General features: G+C 35.4%; 1 protein-coding gene across 4 annotated transcripts in view; it reads left to right on the top strand.

Annotated features, from left to right (window-relative positions):
- Positions 1-16,985, top strand: part of chd1 (chromodomain helicase DNA binding protein 1) — a 181,755-nt gene extending 164,770 nt beyond the window's left edge. For all 4 annotated transcript variants that reach the window (XM_039758926.1, XM_039758928.1, XM_039758925.1 and 1 more), the window contains exons 33-37: positions 5,568-5,746; positions 5,976-6,075; positions 8,957-9,008; positions 13,617-13,833; positions 14,460-16,985. In XM_039758926.1, the coding sequence (XP_039614860.1) occupies positions 5,568-5,746; positions 5,976-6,075; positions 8,957-9,008; positions 13,617-13,833; positions 14,460-14,820 (909 nt within the window). In that variant the 3' untranslated portion in view covers positions 14,821-16,985. The remainder of the gene's footprint in view (positions 1-5,567; positions 5,747-5,975; positions 6,076-8,956; positions 9,009-13,616; positions 13,834-14,459) is intronic.

Here is a 16,985-nt window from a genome sequence, read left to right on the forward strand (position 1 = left end):
TTATTATGCAAAATAATGTAATGTGAAGAACTTAACAAGAAATAAACATACAGTGGGTACGGAAATTATTCAGACCCCCTTCAATTTTTCACTCTTTGTTATATTGCAGCCATTTGCTAAAATCATTTAAATTAATTTTTTCCCTCATTAATGTACACACAGCACCAAATATTGACAGACAAAAAAAAGAATTTTTGAAATTGTTGCAGATTTATTAAAAAAGAAAAACCGAAATATCACATGGTCCTAAGTATTCAGACCCTTTGCTCAGTATTTAGTAGAAGCATCCTTTTGAGCTAATACAGCCACTAGTCGTCTTGGGAAAGATGCAACAAGTTTTTTACACCTGGATTTGGGGATCCTCTGCCATTTCTCCTTGCAGATCCTCTCCAGTTCTGTCAGGTTGGATGGTAAATGTTGGTGGACAGCCATTTTTAGGTCTCTCCAGAGATGTTCAATTGGGTTTAAGTCAGGGCTCTGGCTGGGCTATTCAAGAACAGTCACAGAGTTGTTGTGAAGCCACTCCTTCGTTGTTTTAGCTGTGTGCTTAGGGTCATTATCTTGTTGGAAGGTAAACCTTCGGCCCAGTCTGAGGTCCTTAGCACTCTGGAGAAGGTTTTTGTCCAGGATATCCCTGTACTTGGCTGAATTCATCTTTCCCTCGATTGCAACCAGTCGTCCTGTCCCTGCAGCTGAAAAATACCCCCACAGCCATGCTTCACTGTGGGGACTGTATTGGACAAGTGATGATGAGCAGTGCCTGGTTGTCTCCACACATGCCACTTAGAATTAAGGCCAAAAAGTTCTATCTTGGTCTCATCAGACCAGAGAATCTTATTTCTCACCATCTCAGAGTCCTTCAGGTGTCTTTTAGCAAACTCCATGCGGGCTGTCATGTGTCTTGCACGGAGGAGAGGCTTACGACAGGCCACTCTGCCATAAAGCCCTGACTGGTGGAGGGCTGCAGTGATGGTCGACTTTCTACAACTTTCTCCCATCTCCTGACTGCATCTCTGGAGCTCAGCCAAAGTGATCTTTGGGTTCTTCTTCACCTCTCTCACCAAGGCTCCTCCCCCGGTAGCTCAGCTTGGCTGGACGGCCAGCTCTATGAAGGGTTCTGGTTGTCCCAAACGTCTTCCATTTAAGGATTATGGAGGCCACTGTACTCTTGGGAACCTTAAGTGCAGCTGAAATTTTTTTGTAACCTTGGCCAGATCTGTGCCTTGCCACAATTCTGTCTCTGAGCTCTTCAGGCAGTTCCTTTGACCTCATGATTCTCATTTGCTCTGACATACATTGTGAGCTGTAAGGTCTTATATAGACAGGTGTGTGGCTTTCCTAATCAAGTCCAATCAGTATAATCAAACACAGCTGGACTCAAATGAAGGTGATCTCAAGGATGATCAGAAGAAATGGAAAGCACCTGAGTTAAATATATGAGTGTCACAGCAAAGGGTCTGAATACTTAGGACCATGTGATGTTTAAGTTTTTCTTTTTTAATAAATCTGCAACAATTTTAAAAATTCTTTTTTTTGTATGTCAATATGGGGTGCTGTGTGTACATTAATCAGGAAAAAAAAATATTTTAATGATTTTAGCAAATGGCTGCAATATAACAAAGAGTGAAAAATTGAAGGGGGTCTGAATACTTTCTGTACCCACTGTATATTGCACAGGCACATTGTCAATCTTGCTTCTTTTTTACTGTATAGTCTTAAGTATTCAAGGAGCTGTTTTCCTCAATATATTTGATTTTCCACTAAACAAAAGCAAACAAGCCTCACTGAACTTTAATGTTCTGTTTCAAAAGATCTTTGTGAACTTTAAGGAAAATGTAAAAACAAAATAAAAAAATACATCTGCATTGACTAAATACTGAACATTGGCCTCAACATTGGCTAGCAAAACAAGCCCTACAATCCAGCATACTAAAGAAAGTTTTCACCCTTGAAATTAGGTAAACTTGAGAACATACTTTTTAAAAAAATAATTCTAATAAAGAAATTTAATTATTACCAAGCAATATCTCTCATTCCATTGCTTTCTAAACTTGTAGATATTTAGCATTTCAGCATACATGAATCAAAATTTTTTACTTATAAATTTATAATTAAAATACACAATTATGATAAAATGAATAACTGACCATCCACTATTGACGTTCATGTTATAATTGTTAAAATGAGGGGAGTTCCAAAAGTCCATTTTCTTTAAGAGAGATCTTTATTTTTTATCCTCAAACTTTATTCATTCTCTATTTTTCCACTTAGTCGCCGCCAGCCTCAATACACCTGCAATTTGTGGGTCCATTTTTCAAAGTGCCCCTGAAAAATCCTCTCTATTCTCAGTTTTCCCAGCTCTTCATTCACTGAATTAACACTAGAATCCTTGAAACCTACGAAAAAAGTCAGTGTCGGGCCACCTTAAATTCCTTTGCACTTCTTCATCAGCCTGTTTGCTTTGCAAATGTGTCACATAGCACAAGCAACCTGCTATGCTATCCCATCCATTTTTATTAATCACGCCTTCCCAGTCGTCATAGCATTTTATGTGCATTATGTCCTTCATTTTAAAGAAAAGCCAGTAGTTCAGGTGAGGCAAGCAGGGTGGGGCATTCAAAAGGCTGATCCCAGAGGCATCAATAAAGAGGGAGGGTGATCTTGTTGGCTCAGTACGTAATAGTGTTGTTCTTGTGAAGAAACCAGTTTCTCAACTTGCAATTGGGGTAACCGCTCTTGAGATTTTTTAAAACTTCAGCCAAAAATTTCTTTGTGTAAATATTTGAAAACGGACAAACCACTTTTAGACTGGCCCCTGAGGCGATGCTTGATCGCCAAGATGAGCTTCCTGCTTCTTGAAGCTTTCTGCCATCAATAAACTGTCATTAAAGAGCAGGAGGACTTGTTTGTTCTCCTTAGAGAAATTCATTTTTTACCTTGTCCCCATCATAACCTACAAAGAAGAATTTTTCAGGAAGTTTTTATGAATAGGTGAGAAAAGTGCTAGATAAATTTTAATGAATTATTATTACTACTTTTCGAATAGCATTCCATGATAAAATCGACCATGGCGAACAAATTCAAAAGTCCATGTGAATAGACTTTTGTTATTCCCCTCATTAGTTTCAGTTAACAGTATTACAGTGAACGATGTACTTTGTCCTTAAATTAATTAGTTCCCTCTAAAATTAAGTGGTGGACTATTTGACAAATAAAATTTGTTTAATATTGTTTTTTTACAATAAACAAATGGTACTTTTGAAAAACCAGCTATCACCAACACTCAGAAATATAAGATGTGGAAAAAATGTTAAACTTGGGAATGTTAAATTGGGGTTCTGCAGAATTGAGAAAACAAAGTGTTTGTGTATATATAAAAATTAAAGTACATACTAAAATCTTATATAGCAGTAATGGAACAATTAAGAAGTGAATATAAGCACAACCTTAGTTCTTTTATACAATATGTAAACACATTTAATGTATGAATATATAGCAAGGTGAAGAAGCATGCAGTGCTTTTTTACTTATAACATTTGTTTCTGACTGGAAATAAATTCAACATGATCCAAAAGAGACCGTTAGTAAATACAATATAATTATAAACAATCATTTAATTTATTGAAGGAAAAAAGTTCACCAACACCTATGTCACCCATGTGAAAATGTAATTGCCTCCTAAACTTAATATTTAACTTTGCCACCTTTATCAGATATCAAACACTTGCAGTAGCAAAAAGTCTGTCTTTGGCATCACAGTGGGAATATTGCAGCCCAGTAGATGGTATGTTTTTTTTAATAACATTGTTGCTATTGAAAATAAAATAATTCAAGATGATGGACAATTCTCTTCATTTTGGCATTAAACCCTACTAAAAAGTGTCAGGTCAACTTTACTTCTCAGTTTTTCTGGACACTTCTACAAGCACTTGAAGGAAGTGTACACATTTTAAAAGATATTGTTGGGGATCAGACTGTAATTGAGAAAGCTTAATTCCTGACTTAGTCGGAATACTAAATGGAATGCATTCTGATCAATAAAGTTAATTGTGCAGCCCTATCTTAGTTTTCTGCCAATGTTTAAAAAAATTACTGTGGTGCCCCCCTTCCCCTTGGTACCTAAGCATGTGTTTATTTTGCTTAATGATTAATCCATGGTTCTGTTGTTATCATTATCATAAACTATGGAAAGTATTTGCATACATTAAATCGCATCACAAGTTTATCTTCTGTTGGCAGCACTCTGTCCTGACAATATCTCAATACTTATTATTGGTTTGTGATGATTTGTTGTCCCAGCTTTTCACATATCTGCATTATGTTTAGTTGCTCAGTCATTTAACATATGTAAAATGCATAAGTGTTGTTTGTAAAATGCATACATAAGCATTCTGCAGAAAGCATTTTAATTGAATGAGTTTGAACTGACCCCTTAAAAAATGGATAATTTTAAGTTTTGATGAAAAAAATACAATGTCTTATAATATCAAGCATATCAATGGCAGAATACTGTATTTAACATTAATAACAAAAGTAGCCTAAGCCATACTGCCATCTAATTCTGCTGTTCATGATTATTATTATAATGTACATTTTCTGCATAGGCTATACACTGCTTAATTTCATGTCAACATTCAAACTTAGCTAGAGTTTTAAGACAAAATCAGACATGTTTTTTTGTCTTGGTGAGTTGTAGACTAGTTGGACTGAGTTACTGGGGTATGTCGCTATACACGACTGAAAGTCATGGGAGAAGGATTAAGGTAATGAAGTCTGCAACTGAAAATCGCTTCAAAGTCATGTAATGTAACACAGCCTTAAGGAACACACTGCTTTAATTTCAGTTATGGCTTATTTCATGATATTATTTTACCTTACCGTCTGAAAAGCCAGTATATTACAGTTCTTGTACAAGTAAACATTCTTATAAATGTAAGACTTTAATTTATTGTCTCATATACAAGTTGCCTATAACGTTTTCATTCTAGTTTCTCTTTTTAAGACCATTCAAATAATATATATTTTTTAAATGTTCATCTGGAGAAGTTTGAAGAATATTTGGATATTTTTTAAATGGGGATTGTTGGTTTCAGTTTCCCACAAACATGCATACAGCTAAAAGGTTATTGATGAACAGTAAAGTAGCACTTACTGTTTTTGTTTACATGTTAAATTAAGCTATATTGCTTTGAAGGATTAATATTCACAGAAAAATTTAGAACAATTTGGTGTTTGTTGCTCACTTCTGTTTTTAAACCTTGTGAGTCATTTAACTAAAGTCAAAATCAGATTGCCTATTAACAAATTAGGATTCTTTCTTCATTGTGTTTATTCTAAAGGAAAATAAATGATTGTCGTGTTTTTGGGTCCTATATTTTAGCTTGAATATGACTTTGTAGGCCATGTTGTTACCACGAAGTTCAGTATTTCATTCCTTTTTCATCTTGTTTAATACCCCATATAGTAATAAGAGGTTCTTTTTTTGGCAAAATAGTGTTTATTTATATGCCATTTGTGATTTATTACTTGTTTTGATAACTTTTTTTATATTATTCCTTTCTTTTCAGTGCAAAGAGAGGATGCGCCCTGTAAAAGCAGCTTTAAAGCAGTTAGATAGACCAGAAAAAGGCCTTTCAGAGAGAGAACAGCTGGAGCATACAAGGCAGTGCCTAATAAAAATTGGAGATCACATTACTGAATGCCTAAAAGAATACACTAATCCGGAACAAATTAAGCAATGGCGAAAGTAAGTAAACTTGCATAATTTTTTTTTTAAATACTATTTTTATAAATCTATATATTTTATATTTAAGAGTAAACTTAATGAGTTTTACTGCTGCCTAGATCATAGTGCATCATTGTTATTTATTGTTACTGTCAGGAGGGTTTTTTGTTTTTTTTTTTAATTTTTAAAAAGTGTCCCCATTGAGTATATGAATTTCTATTAATATACAACTTTAACCATTTTCTTCTAGAAATCTTTGGATATTTGTGTCAAAATTTACAGAATTTGATGCTAGAAAATTACACAAACTATATAAGCATGCTATCAAAAAGAGGCAGGAAAATGCGCTGGTAAGTACAGAAAATAAAAACAAGCAATTATGATTATAATGCTTACTATTTTTAATAGAGGTGCAGCAACTGGGTTTTTCCTGGCCTATTCCATTTTTCTTTTTTTTTTTTTCCTTTTTTTTTTTTTTATGAAAATCTTTCAAGCTTAATTTTATTTTGTTGTATGTACACCCATTCCTTGTGGCATGTTAAAGAAGAATAGGGTGAGAGAATTTCATTTGTTCAGTAGTTACTGAAACACATTTGATAGCTATGAGCACTCTTTAATTAACCACTGAACTTTCAAGTACAGGACCATTATTTTCAGATGATTTTGGGTGGAGTGGTGGCTCTGAGGCTAAGGATCTGTGCTGGTATCCCAAAGGTTTGCAGTTTGAAACCCATCACTGCCAAAAGAGATCCTACTCTGCTGAGCCCTTGAGCAAGGCCCTTTACATTCAATTGCTCCAGGGGCACTGTACAATGGCTGACCCTGCGCTCTGACCCTAAGGCGTATGCAAAAACTAACAAATTCCTAATACAACAAATTGTATAAGGTGAAATAAAGAACAAAAAAAAAAAAGTTGCTAGTCATACATTTTTTTTTTTTAATTATGATTCTATCCAGCAACCCATTTTATATACTATTAAATTAAACTGCTTATATATAACTTAGCAATCAGAACTGGTTTCTGATTATTATATTCTTTTTCATTTCGTTGCACTATTCTTTTTCCTGATGAATGCTGCACTGGCAGCAGGTTGAAGAGATAATTTCCCTTTCTTCTTCTGCAGTTTCTAGTTCCCACCAAAGAATTTCCAGTTCCTGAGAACTTGTAAAAAGTTCTCTTATAGATATTTGGATTTGTTGATTTTGGATTTTGGTTTTGCAGTTTTGAGGGGGCATTCTCGTGAGATGCACAAATGAGAATAACTTCTTCCTTTCAGTCTGAGCATCAGTGGTTATACACAAGCACCCTCTTGGATTAATTTGTTTCCCACCCAATCTTTCACACCAGATATGGAGCCATCTTTTTTTTTTTTTTTTGATCAGTGAAAATCTAAAAAAAGGTCAGATTCTACAATAAACAAACTCTGTTTTAATGAAATTGTTTTAACTGATTTTTTTTGGCCCTGGCCAATTTCTATAGTGATATTATTTAAAAAAAGTAAAAGTACATTTTAAATGCAAAATTCATTACAAGCAAGTCATTTCTCTCCATTATAATAAAAAAAAAATATCCTGGCACAAGAGGAGACTTTTTAGCCTCAGACGAGACGCGACTTTTTCAGAGAGATACTTTCACGTGCCAAGAGATTTAACCATGCCCGTGGTCTGGATATAAAAGACCAAGGGTAATGACAAAGTAAAATGTCATAAAGAATTCAAAAATGTTAGTGCGATACACATGTAGACCAATGAAAGTACTAAAATCCGAAAGTCTCAAAAAAATGATAGTAAAGATCACATTATCGCAAACAAATGGAAATTACTACTTGGTGAAATAACAGAACAGCAAAAAGAGATCAAATATATTGATCGGATTTAAACTTTTAAGTAGGAGACTTGTAGATCGCCTAATTCGTGTTGCCATTAGTGAAAAGTAGAGTTTATTCCCAATGAAGAGGTGTATCTGCGAGAATTAAAAGATTTGTTGTTTGGTGAAAATGAAATCCACATATGCAACCAGCAGAGATGTGAAGTGGCTGGTGCGTAGGACAGGGTATAGGGAGAGTTTGTTGACAACTGAAGCAAGCCTTTAAAAAAAAAATGCAGAAAAACCTGCGCTTTTCTTGTAGTTGGTCCAGAAATTCAGTAGCTCTGCTGAACAGCTAATTAAATGGCATGTTTGTCACTTGATTTATTTGATAGTCATCATACCTTTGCAGCAGAGCAGAGCTCGGGAAGGATTACTGCAGACTAGAGGCATTGTGGGCATATTTAAGGGGCAGGATAAATGTCAATGCAATTTTACTTTGGCTGTACATGTAGAGCTCTGGAGGTTTGCCAGAGCTATGCTCTGTTACTTATTTCCAGGTTTCTTAAGGTTTCATTCGATTTCACGGAGTACATTGGTCAGATTGAGGATTCACTTTTGACTTGGCCTTCAGCAAAAGTGCTGACTGCTGAGCTTCCCTCATGTTTATGCTGCACAACCAGTTTTCAGCATGTTTATGAATTTGCTGAAATTAGATCCTATGAATACTTGCACGCCATAACCTTAAAAAAAAAAAAAAACAAACTGTTGCATTTTAAAGTCTTTGAGTTCTCTGCTCGCAAATATATATCCATTGATTCCTGTTTATGAATGTGACCTTCATTTACTAGAACTTCAAATCATGAACTATTTATGCAAAACTTTTCAAGGTTTTTTTTTTTTTTTAATATAAATACGTGACATAAAATAATAGATGACAGCTGGTTGGAGCCGTTCAACCGGTTTGGCGATGTCACCCGAGAGACGGTGTTTATGGAGGTTAAGGGGCACACATTAAGGACACCAAGGAACACTGTTAATGTAACAAGCTGTGCTTGCTCTGGACACCAAGGGGGACATCAACCCCTGGACCACAAGGTCTAATAATACTGGTTGTGCTATAGACAATGAGGGGTGCCAGTAAAAATAAGTTTGTAACTTCTTGCTACTGTTGATGCTAGCAAGAAGAAAACTGAAGTTGCCATTGAGTTTAGCATTCTGTAGACAGCGTTGTGCCAAAAGACCATGCTGTGTTCCAGTTCCATTATAATGAAATCCTTGTTACAACAAATTATTTTTTCAGGCCCAGGCACTTCGTTCTAACAGCATTTGACTTGTATTACATCTTTTAAAAACTATAGTTAACACAAACAAATGTGATCTTGCTTCTAAAGGATGTATTTTTGTTTCGCATTACCTTTTAGGCAGCTGATCAAAACAACAGTGGTCAGAACACTCACAGCATTAAACATTCAGGTAAGCCAGCTTTATTAGCCTAATTTAAGGTGAAAGGCGTAAGCAGAGTACTCTGTCCTGGCTTTTTAGAATCACAATCCTGATTTTTGTGACATTTTATGACTTTTACATTTCGGGTTAATGATGCAGTTATTTTTTCAGTTTATATTTTTACAAATTATTATTTGAATACCGTTGAAATGAGCAGATGTTGCAGAATAACTTAATTGTTGATGTAAATTGAAGAGATACTTGTGTATTTAAATAAACAATATTCACAAATATAGTATATATACACTGCAGAGAAAAAAATTAATTCCAAATTAGGAGTTTAACAATAGAATTACCAGAGCCTACAAAAAAACTCGTAGATCCGTCCCACCTTAAATCGCTTCTCACCTCTCCGTCAGCATCTTTTGTCCTTTAAATGTGTTGATAAGCAGCAGGAAGCAAGCAGTCCGCTATCCCCCACCGGTGCACAGTTTTCTCAGCTCAGGTCTGTTTACCTGTGTGTCAGTTACTTGGAGTTGTATAGAATGAGAGGTCAAGCAAAATCACACCTTTTATAAATACTATATCGTTATTTGGAACACATCCATTTCATGTGTGTTCCGTGTCTACAGCGATCTATGTAAACACATCGTTAAAAAAGAAACGTTTTTCATGTTTTAGTAATTGACAAAATGTAAACATGAAGTTTATAATGTGTGAAGCCTGAAGTCCAAAAATCAAAGAAACACTTTCACAAAAGGTACAAATACAACAGAAAAAGTGCGCTTTTATTCAAAAATAAATCCAAATAAATAACATCTGGACGGTGTATGTACCCTAAAAAGAAGTCTGACTGCATTCTTGTACCAATGCTTGCGAACTGAAGTGTCTACGTGCACTTTTCGTGGCATTACATGTGTATTTTTTGAGCATGCCCATGTTGCTTAAACACAGGAAGCTCTGCAGTGTACTTGTGAGTTACTTTTTTCTTCGATTATAGTCTTGAGTAAAAGTGCACTTGTTTTGTTATACTTGCACATCAACATTTATATGTTACTTACATAAAAGCCAGATTGAATGTTATTTACTTACTTCCTACAGAGTGCAGAGCTTTAGCACGTCTTTATCTGAAAACAGCAGTGTCAGATGGGGGTGGTGGGTGTAGGATCGTGAACGCGACAGAGAGAATGAAACTGAATTTAAAAATAAATAAATAAAGCTAATATTTACAAGTATCATACATTTACACCGGCTGTTACAGACAAATCAAATGTATGTATTTATTCTAAAATAGTAAGAATAAAAGCAGCTGACAAAACCCGTGAAGTTTTGATTACCATTCAACTGCTGATACCGTTGCACCACCGAAGCAGTCGTAGTAAATGCGTGTGAATGTCACACCCTCATGGATGTTGTTTTTCTGCAGTTACAGTGGTGTGAAAAACTATTTGCCACCTTCCTGATTTCTTATTCTTGTGCATGTTTGTCACACAAAATGTTTCTGATCATCAAACACATTTAACCATTAGTCAAATATAACACAAGTAAACACAAAATGCAGTTTTTAAATGATGGTTTTATTATTTAGGGAGAAAAAAAATCCAAACCTACATGGCCCTGTGTGAAAAAGTAATTGCCCCCTTGTTAAAAAATAACCTAACTGTGGTGTATCACACCTAAGTTCAATTTCCGTGGCCATCCCCAGGCCTGATTACTGCCACACCTGTTTCAATCCAGAAATCACTTAAATAGGAGCTGCCTGACACAGAGAAGTAGACCAAAAGCACCTCAAAAGCTAGACATCATGCCAAGATCCAAAGAAATTCAGGAACAAATGAGAACAGAAGTAATTGAGATCTATTAGTCTGTTAAAGGTTATAAAGCCATTTATAAAGCTTTGGGACTCCAGCGAACCACAGTGAGAGCCATTATCCACAAATGGCAAAAACATGGAACAGTGGTGAACCTTCCCAGGAGTGGCCGGCCGACCAAAATTACCCCAAGAGCGCAGAGACGACTCGTCCGAGAGGTCACAAAAGACCCCAGGACAACATCTAAAAAAGAACTACAGGCCTCACTTGCCTCAATTAAGGTCAGTGTTCACGACTCCACCATAAGAAAGAGACTGGGCAAAAACGGCCTGCATGGCAGATTTCCAAGATGCAAACCACTGTTAAGCAAAAAGAACATTAGGGCTTGTCTCAATTTTGCTAAGAAACATCTCAATGATTGCCAAGACTTTTGGGAAAATACCTGGCGTAAAAGGAACACAGCATTTCAGAAAAAGAACATCATACCAACAGTAAAATATGGTGGTGGTAGTGTGATGGTCTGGGGTTGTTTTGCTGCTTCAGGACCTGGAAGGTTTGCTGTGATAGATGGAACCATGAATTCTACTGTCTACCAAAAAATCCTGAAGGAGAATGTCCGGCCATCTGTTCGTCAACTCAAGCTGAAGCGATCTTGGGTGCTGCAACAGGACAATGACCCAAAACACACCAGCAAATCCACCTCTGAATGGCTGAAGAAAAACAAAATGAAGACTTTGGAGTGGCCTAGTGAAAGTCCTGACCTGAATCCAATTGAGATGCTATGGCATGACCTTAAAAAGGCGGTTCATGCTAGAAAACCCTCAAATAAAGCTGAATTACAACAATTCTGCAAAGATGAGTGGGCCAAAATTCCTCCAGAGCGCTGTAAAAGACTCATTGCAAGTTATCGCAAACGCTTGATTGCAGTTATTGCTGCTAAGGGTGGCCCAACCAGTTATTAGGTTCAGGGAGCAATTACTTTTCACACAGGGCCATGTAGGTTTGGATTTTTTTCTCCTAAATAATAAAACCATCATTTAAAAACTGCATTTTGTGTTTACTTATGTTATATTTGACTAATGGTTAAATGTGTTTGATGATCAGAAACATTTTGTGTGACAAACATACAAAAGAATAAGAAATCAGGAAGGGGGCAAATAGTTTTTCACACCACTGTATATTTTTGAATAAAAGCGCACTTGCTCTGTTGTATTTCTACCTTTTTGTGAAAGTGTTTCTTTGATTTTTGGACTTCAGTCTTCACACATTATAAACCTCATGTCTACATTTTGTCAATTATTACTAAAACATGAAAAACTTTTTTTTTTTTTTTTAACGATGTGTTTAAAAAAAACACATGAAATGCATTTGTTCCACATAACGATAGTATTTATAAAAGGTGTCATTTTGCTTGACTTCTCACTCTATACAACTCCAAGCAACTTACACGCAGGTAAACAGACTTGAGCTGAGAAAACTGTCCGCCGGTGGGGGATGTAATAGTGGACTGCTTGCTGCTTATCAACACATTTATAGGACAAAAGACACTGACGGAGAGGTGAGAAGCGATTTAAGGTGGGATGGATCTACGAGTTTTTTCGTAGGCTCTGGTAATTGTAGTGTTAATTAAAACTAATTTTTATTAAATATTGATTGCTATCATAGTTCAGATAACTTGTGTATTTTATAAATTTTAAAGATCAGTACCAAGCAAAGGTTTGGAAAAAAAAAAAAAAAGGCATTTCAGTAAATGAAACTATTATTGCACAAGTGAAAATGTAATCATATTGGTTAAATTACTGGAAATTATATAAACCCTATTAAGAATTTTTGAAGAGACACAAAGATGAAAATTAAAATAATCAGACACTTACATGAAACAACTTTTAAAAGAACAAATTCTGGCCTTGCTGCTTGAGCCACCATTTAACCACAGTTGTTTTAAGCAGGTGAAATGTTGATTAGCTATGTGTGGTTGGGGGTAAAAATATCTTACAAATTAATAAGAGGAAGATTTCTACAAACTGGAGAGCTTTTCTAGTTTATTTAAAAGTGTGTTGGGCAGATATTATTTATTCTGATTAAATCACTCAAATTTAACATTATTTAATGTTTTGTTTAAAACATACATCTTAAGGCCATTGTAATGAATGGCATGCAGAGACTGGCATCCTGGCCGGGATTCAACAAGGACTGTTAACCTGCTGTGAGGCCAGTACAATAGAAGGGACTGAGGGAGATGAGCACCAACAAATATTTTCTCCCCCATTACGCTAGCCGGTGGCCTCCCTGGATTAGGATTGCCACATGGAAGCCTGAAGGCCATGTCTGGACTTGTAGTCCCTATTTTTTGTGACTTCTGATTGACCTGGAAGCATTTCCGTCAGGCTGTTCCCTAGCACCGGAAGTACTCCTGGGTCCAAGAAGAAAAGAGACTGCTCGGTCTTATCTATGCGAGTTGGAGGAAGAGGGGTGGAAAAAGATTTGTGTTGGTTTATGTCACTTTTGAAGGCTTGGTGTAAGGTATTTGCTGTAAATAAATATTTCATTTAAACTGGAGCTAGTGTCTGTTAGGTTGTGTCTGAGGTTTGGAGTTCTGCAACTCTCCCTGGTGGTCACACCATATTTGAAATTAAATCCTTGTTTATTTACAACATTTTCACATCCTTCATGATAAGGGATAAAAAAGTACAATAGGCTTTTTAATTTTTGCTTTTGGGAGAGAAAAAATATTACATTAAATTTGGCAAAGTAATTTCTCAAAAGGGATAGTGTCGATGCTCATGCTCACACTACCTGACATTTTTGTTTGTTTGTTTTTACTTAGAAGTAGAAAGGCTGAAAGAGAACTCACACCATGATGACAGCAGTAGAGATAGCTACACATCAGAAAGACACCACTCGTCTCACTACCATGATCATCATAAAGGCAGACATCCAGGGGATTCTTACAGAAAAAGTGATTCAACAAGAAAAAGACCTTATTCAGCATTTAGTAATGGAAAGGATCATCGGGATAGGGATCACTATCGTCAGGACAGCAGGTAAGCTTCTTAGGGTAAGGGCAGGGTGGTGGTGATAATTTATCCTAATGATTTATCAGTTTTTTTTTTTGTTTTTTTTTTTAATTTATAAATGCAGAGTTAGTCTCAATTATTACGATTCAGGGTTTCAATGTAAAGTTTCCCATGTTTAAATGTGAATTGTTAATTTCACATTGGTTAACAAGTATGCTTAATATTCTATACAGTTAACTATTTGAGTATGTATAGTTTTTTGATAGATGGTAGATTTATTAGGGATCAAACTTTTTGAATAAATGTTCAAAAATAAAGCAGTCCATTCATAATACAGTACTTAGCACACCTATTTCTTTTTATTAATGTCCCTGTCAGTTACTTGCAATTGGTTTATGAGGTTATTTCTATATTCTAATTGCAGTGGTTTTGCTAGAAAATTTTCAAGAACTGTATTATTTCATAACATGCTACAATACAGTCAGTCTTGTTCCAACTGTCTTATAACACTAATTGATCAATTTGGAACTTTGTTAGTAACAAGATAAAGTATGCTGTTAAGTTGTCAATATTTATTATTTAATTGTATACTGTGCCATCTGTGTTAGTTTACCAGTTTAATGTTAAAGCAATATCTTATCTGTTTGTTACAGGTACTATAGTGAAAACAAAGTCAGAAAGCTAGAAGATCACAGAAGTAGAGACCACAGATCAAATATAGAGGGAAGTAATAAGGATCGTGCTCCTGCAGACCATCGATCATACTCCGATCACAAATCTCATTTGGACCACCGATCTAGCTCAGATTATGGCCATCATAAACCTTCTCGAGAATACAGATATCATTCAGACTGGCAAATGGATCACAGACCTTCTGGAAGTGGGCCCAGGTCTCCATTGGGACAGAGATCACCGTATGATTCTAGATCTCCACTTGGACACAGGTCACCTTTTGAGTACTCCTCAGACCACAAAAGTACCCCTGAGCAGATCTGGAGCAGTCGGAAAACATAACACTTGCAGAAACTTCAAGATTGAACATTTCTTAGCCATAAAGAGCTGAACACAGTAATGCCTTATGATGACTTGAAAATGCTGTGAAACAGCTACTTTCAGCGGCGTTTCTGCTGCTGTTCTTTCCAGGTTGTAAGGTGTAATATCCAATTTAAGAAGAGTTAATATTTTTATATTTAAGATAATGCTGCATCGTGTTGAAGTGTGGCAATTTTTTCTTTGCGCGTCTTTTTAATGATATTTGCTACTACACAACAAACTTGAACACTGCCCCTTCCTTCCCCTACCACACTGAATAGCAGAAAATAATCTGAATTTTTATGTGGTCTTTGGTTTATTTAAGACTGTTTTGCAATGAAGACTTTTTTTTTTTTTGGATGGAGTAAATGTTTGGAAACGTCTGACATTTATAATGCCTAAGAACATAAAGTGGGTTTCCACAATAACCCAAAAGACTATGGCATACTTTCCAAAGTACCTGTTTACAGTGCATTTTGTGACCACATTGATTTTTTCAGTAAGCTTGAATATTTAAATTGTGTACGTACAACTGTAAAATAGTCAAGATGTTTTTGTCAGTGATGAATCTAAATACTTTTTTAAACAATATGTGCTACTGTAAATTATTGTAAAATAGTGAATTGAATGAGCTTTCTTTACTCTCAGGCTTTTTTTTTTTGTTCGTTTTCTGTTTCTCCAACAACTCAGGCTTTCCTATCACAAGCATCGAATTTCATATAAATAGTTTCACAGTGAATCCCAGATCAGAATGTAACACTGGAATATTAGGTCCCCCTCTGTCATTGTATAATAGGTTTATTTTTTTCCATTTGGATCATTGTACAAGAAAATTTTAAAGAGGTGAGAGAAATGCATTATTATTTTCTCTTCAGAGCTATAATCTTGTGCTATATTTAAATGGCTATTGACCAGCATCTCCACAAAAGGTGTACGTAATCAAATAACACGGCTACAGTTTTGTAACATTTTAAATATAGGCAATAATAACACATTCTATGCAGTTTTTAAATATTTAGGGCAGAGATACTGTTACAGTGCACTTGGATGTATATAGATAACATCTATATGGCAGATGTACGTTACACCGGTTTGCATGAATTTGGTTATGTGTGTGAAAGAGTGTGAGAGTACACAGCATATCGAGTTGGTAATGGACACTCTTCCTTAGTATTATAAATTGTTTCAAAACTTAAATTAGATTTTTGTAAGATGCATAATTTACATATATGTGCACATGTGAAATTCTTGGTGTGAGGTACCATTATCACATTTCAGGATTCATGATAAACCTTATTTATGATTTTTTTTTTTATTTTTTTTATTTTTTTAAAGATCATAAGCCACTAAAATATATCTCAGGGATTAAAGTTAGTGCAAAACTGAGGCTGCTGTATACCAAACAAAGTGATCTAGAACGCATTATATGTACGGAAGTAATTTGATGCGTTATCAATGTTCTCTGAGTTGTCACTGTGAACTAAATTAAAAGTAATTAAGAACCAGGGTGAATCTTTGGAGTTCCATGGTCGTGAGAAGTAAATTATGAACAAATGTGCAAGTGTATTGTATTTTGAAATCACATTGGGTATTGCATCTGCAATGCAAAATAGAGATATAAGTCTTTCTAATATGGCTTGAGAAAACAAAACTTGCATTAAAATATCTCTGTAAATAAAATGTATTAATTGCAAGTTATTTATACATGTATTGTCAGATAAATTGACTTGGTGACCCTACAGTAATTAAAGTAGTTTTAACATTTAGTAACTGAACTTTTTTTTGTCATTTTGACAGGTTGTGTTCTAAGCTGTCTGGAGTGGATGTAGTAAACATTATATTACAGCACAGTTGTATCTCTACAATACATGGACATTTCGGTCCTTCAGATATGGTGCTGCTCTCTGAGAAAATGGGTGCACTGCAAGTATAAATGAGTAAGAATTGTGACTGTCTTCAAGTGTTGCTCAAACAATAACGCGTCCTCAGAGTATATCGTTTAAAAGTGGTTCAGCAACAGTTCAAAGATGTGGTTAAGCATACCTAAGCACAGGTATCTCAAACTTGGCTCCTGGATGACTGCACATTTTCACTCTCGCTAATTTCTATTTATTGCTGTTAATAAAACATGTAAGACAATTGTTTGA

Source organism: Polypterus senegalus, chromosome 7, assembly GCF_016835505.1.
Source record: "Polypterus senegalus isolate Bchr_013 chromosome 7, ASM1683550v1, whole genome shotgun sequence".
In the NCBI taxonomy this organism is placed as follows: Eukaryota; Metazoa; Chordata; class Cladistia; order Polypteriformes; family Polypteridae; genus Polypterus; species Polypterus senegalus.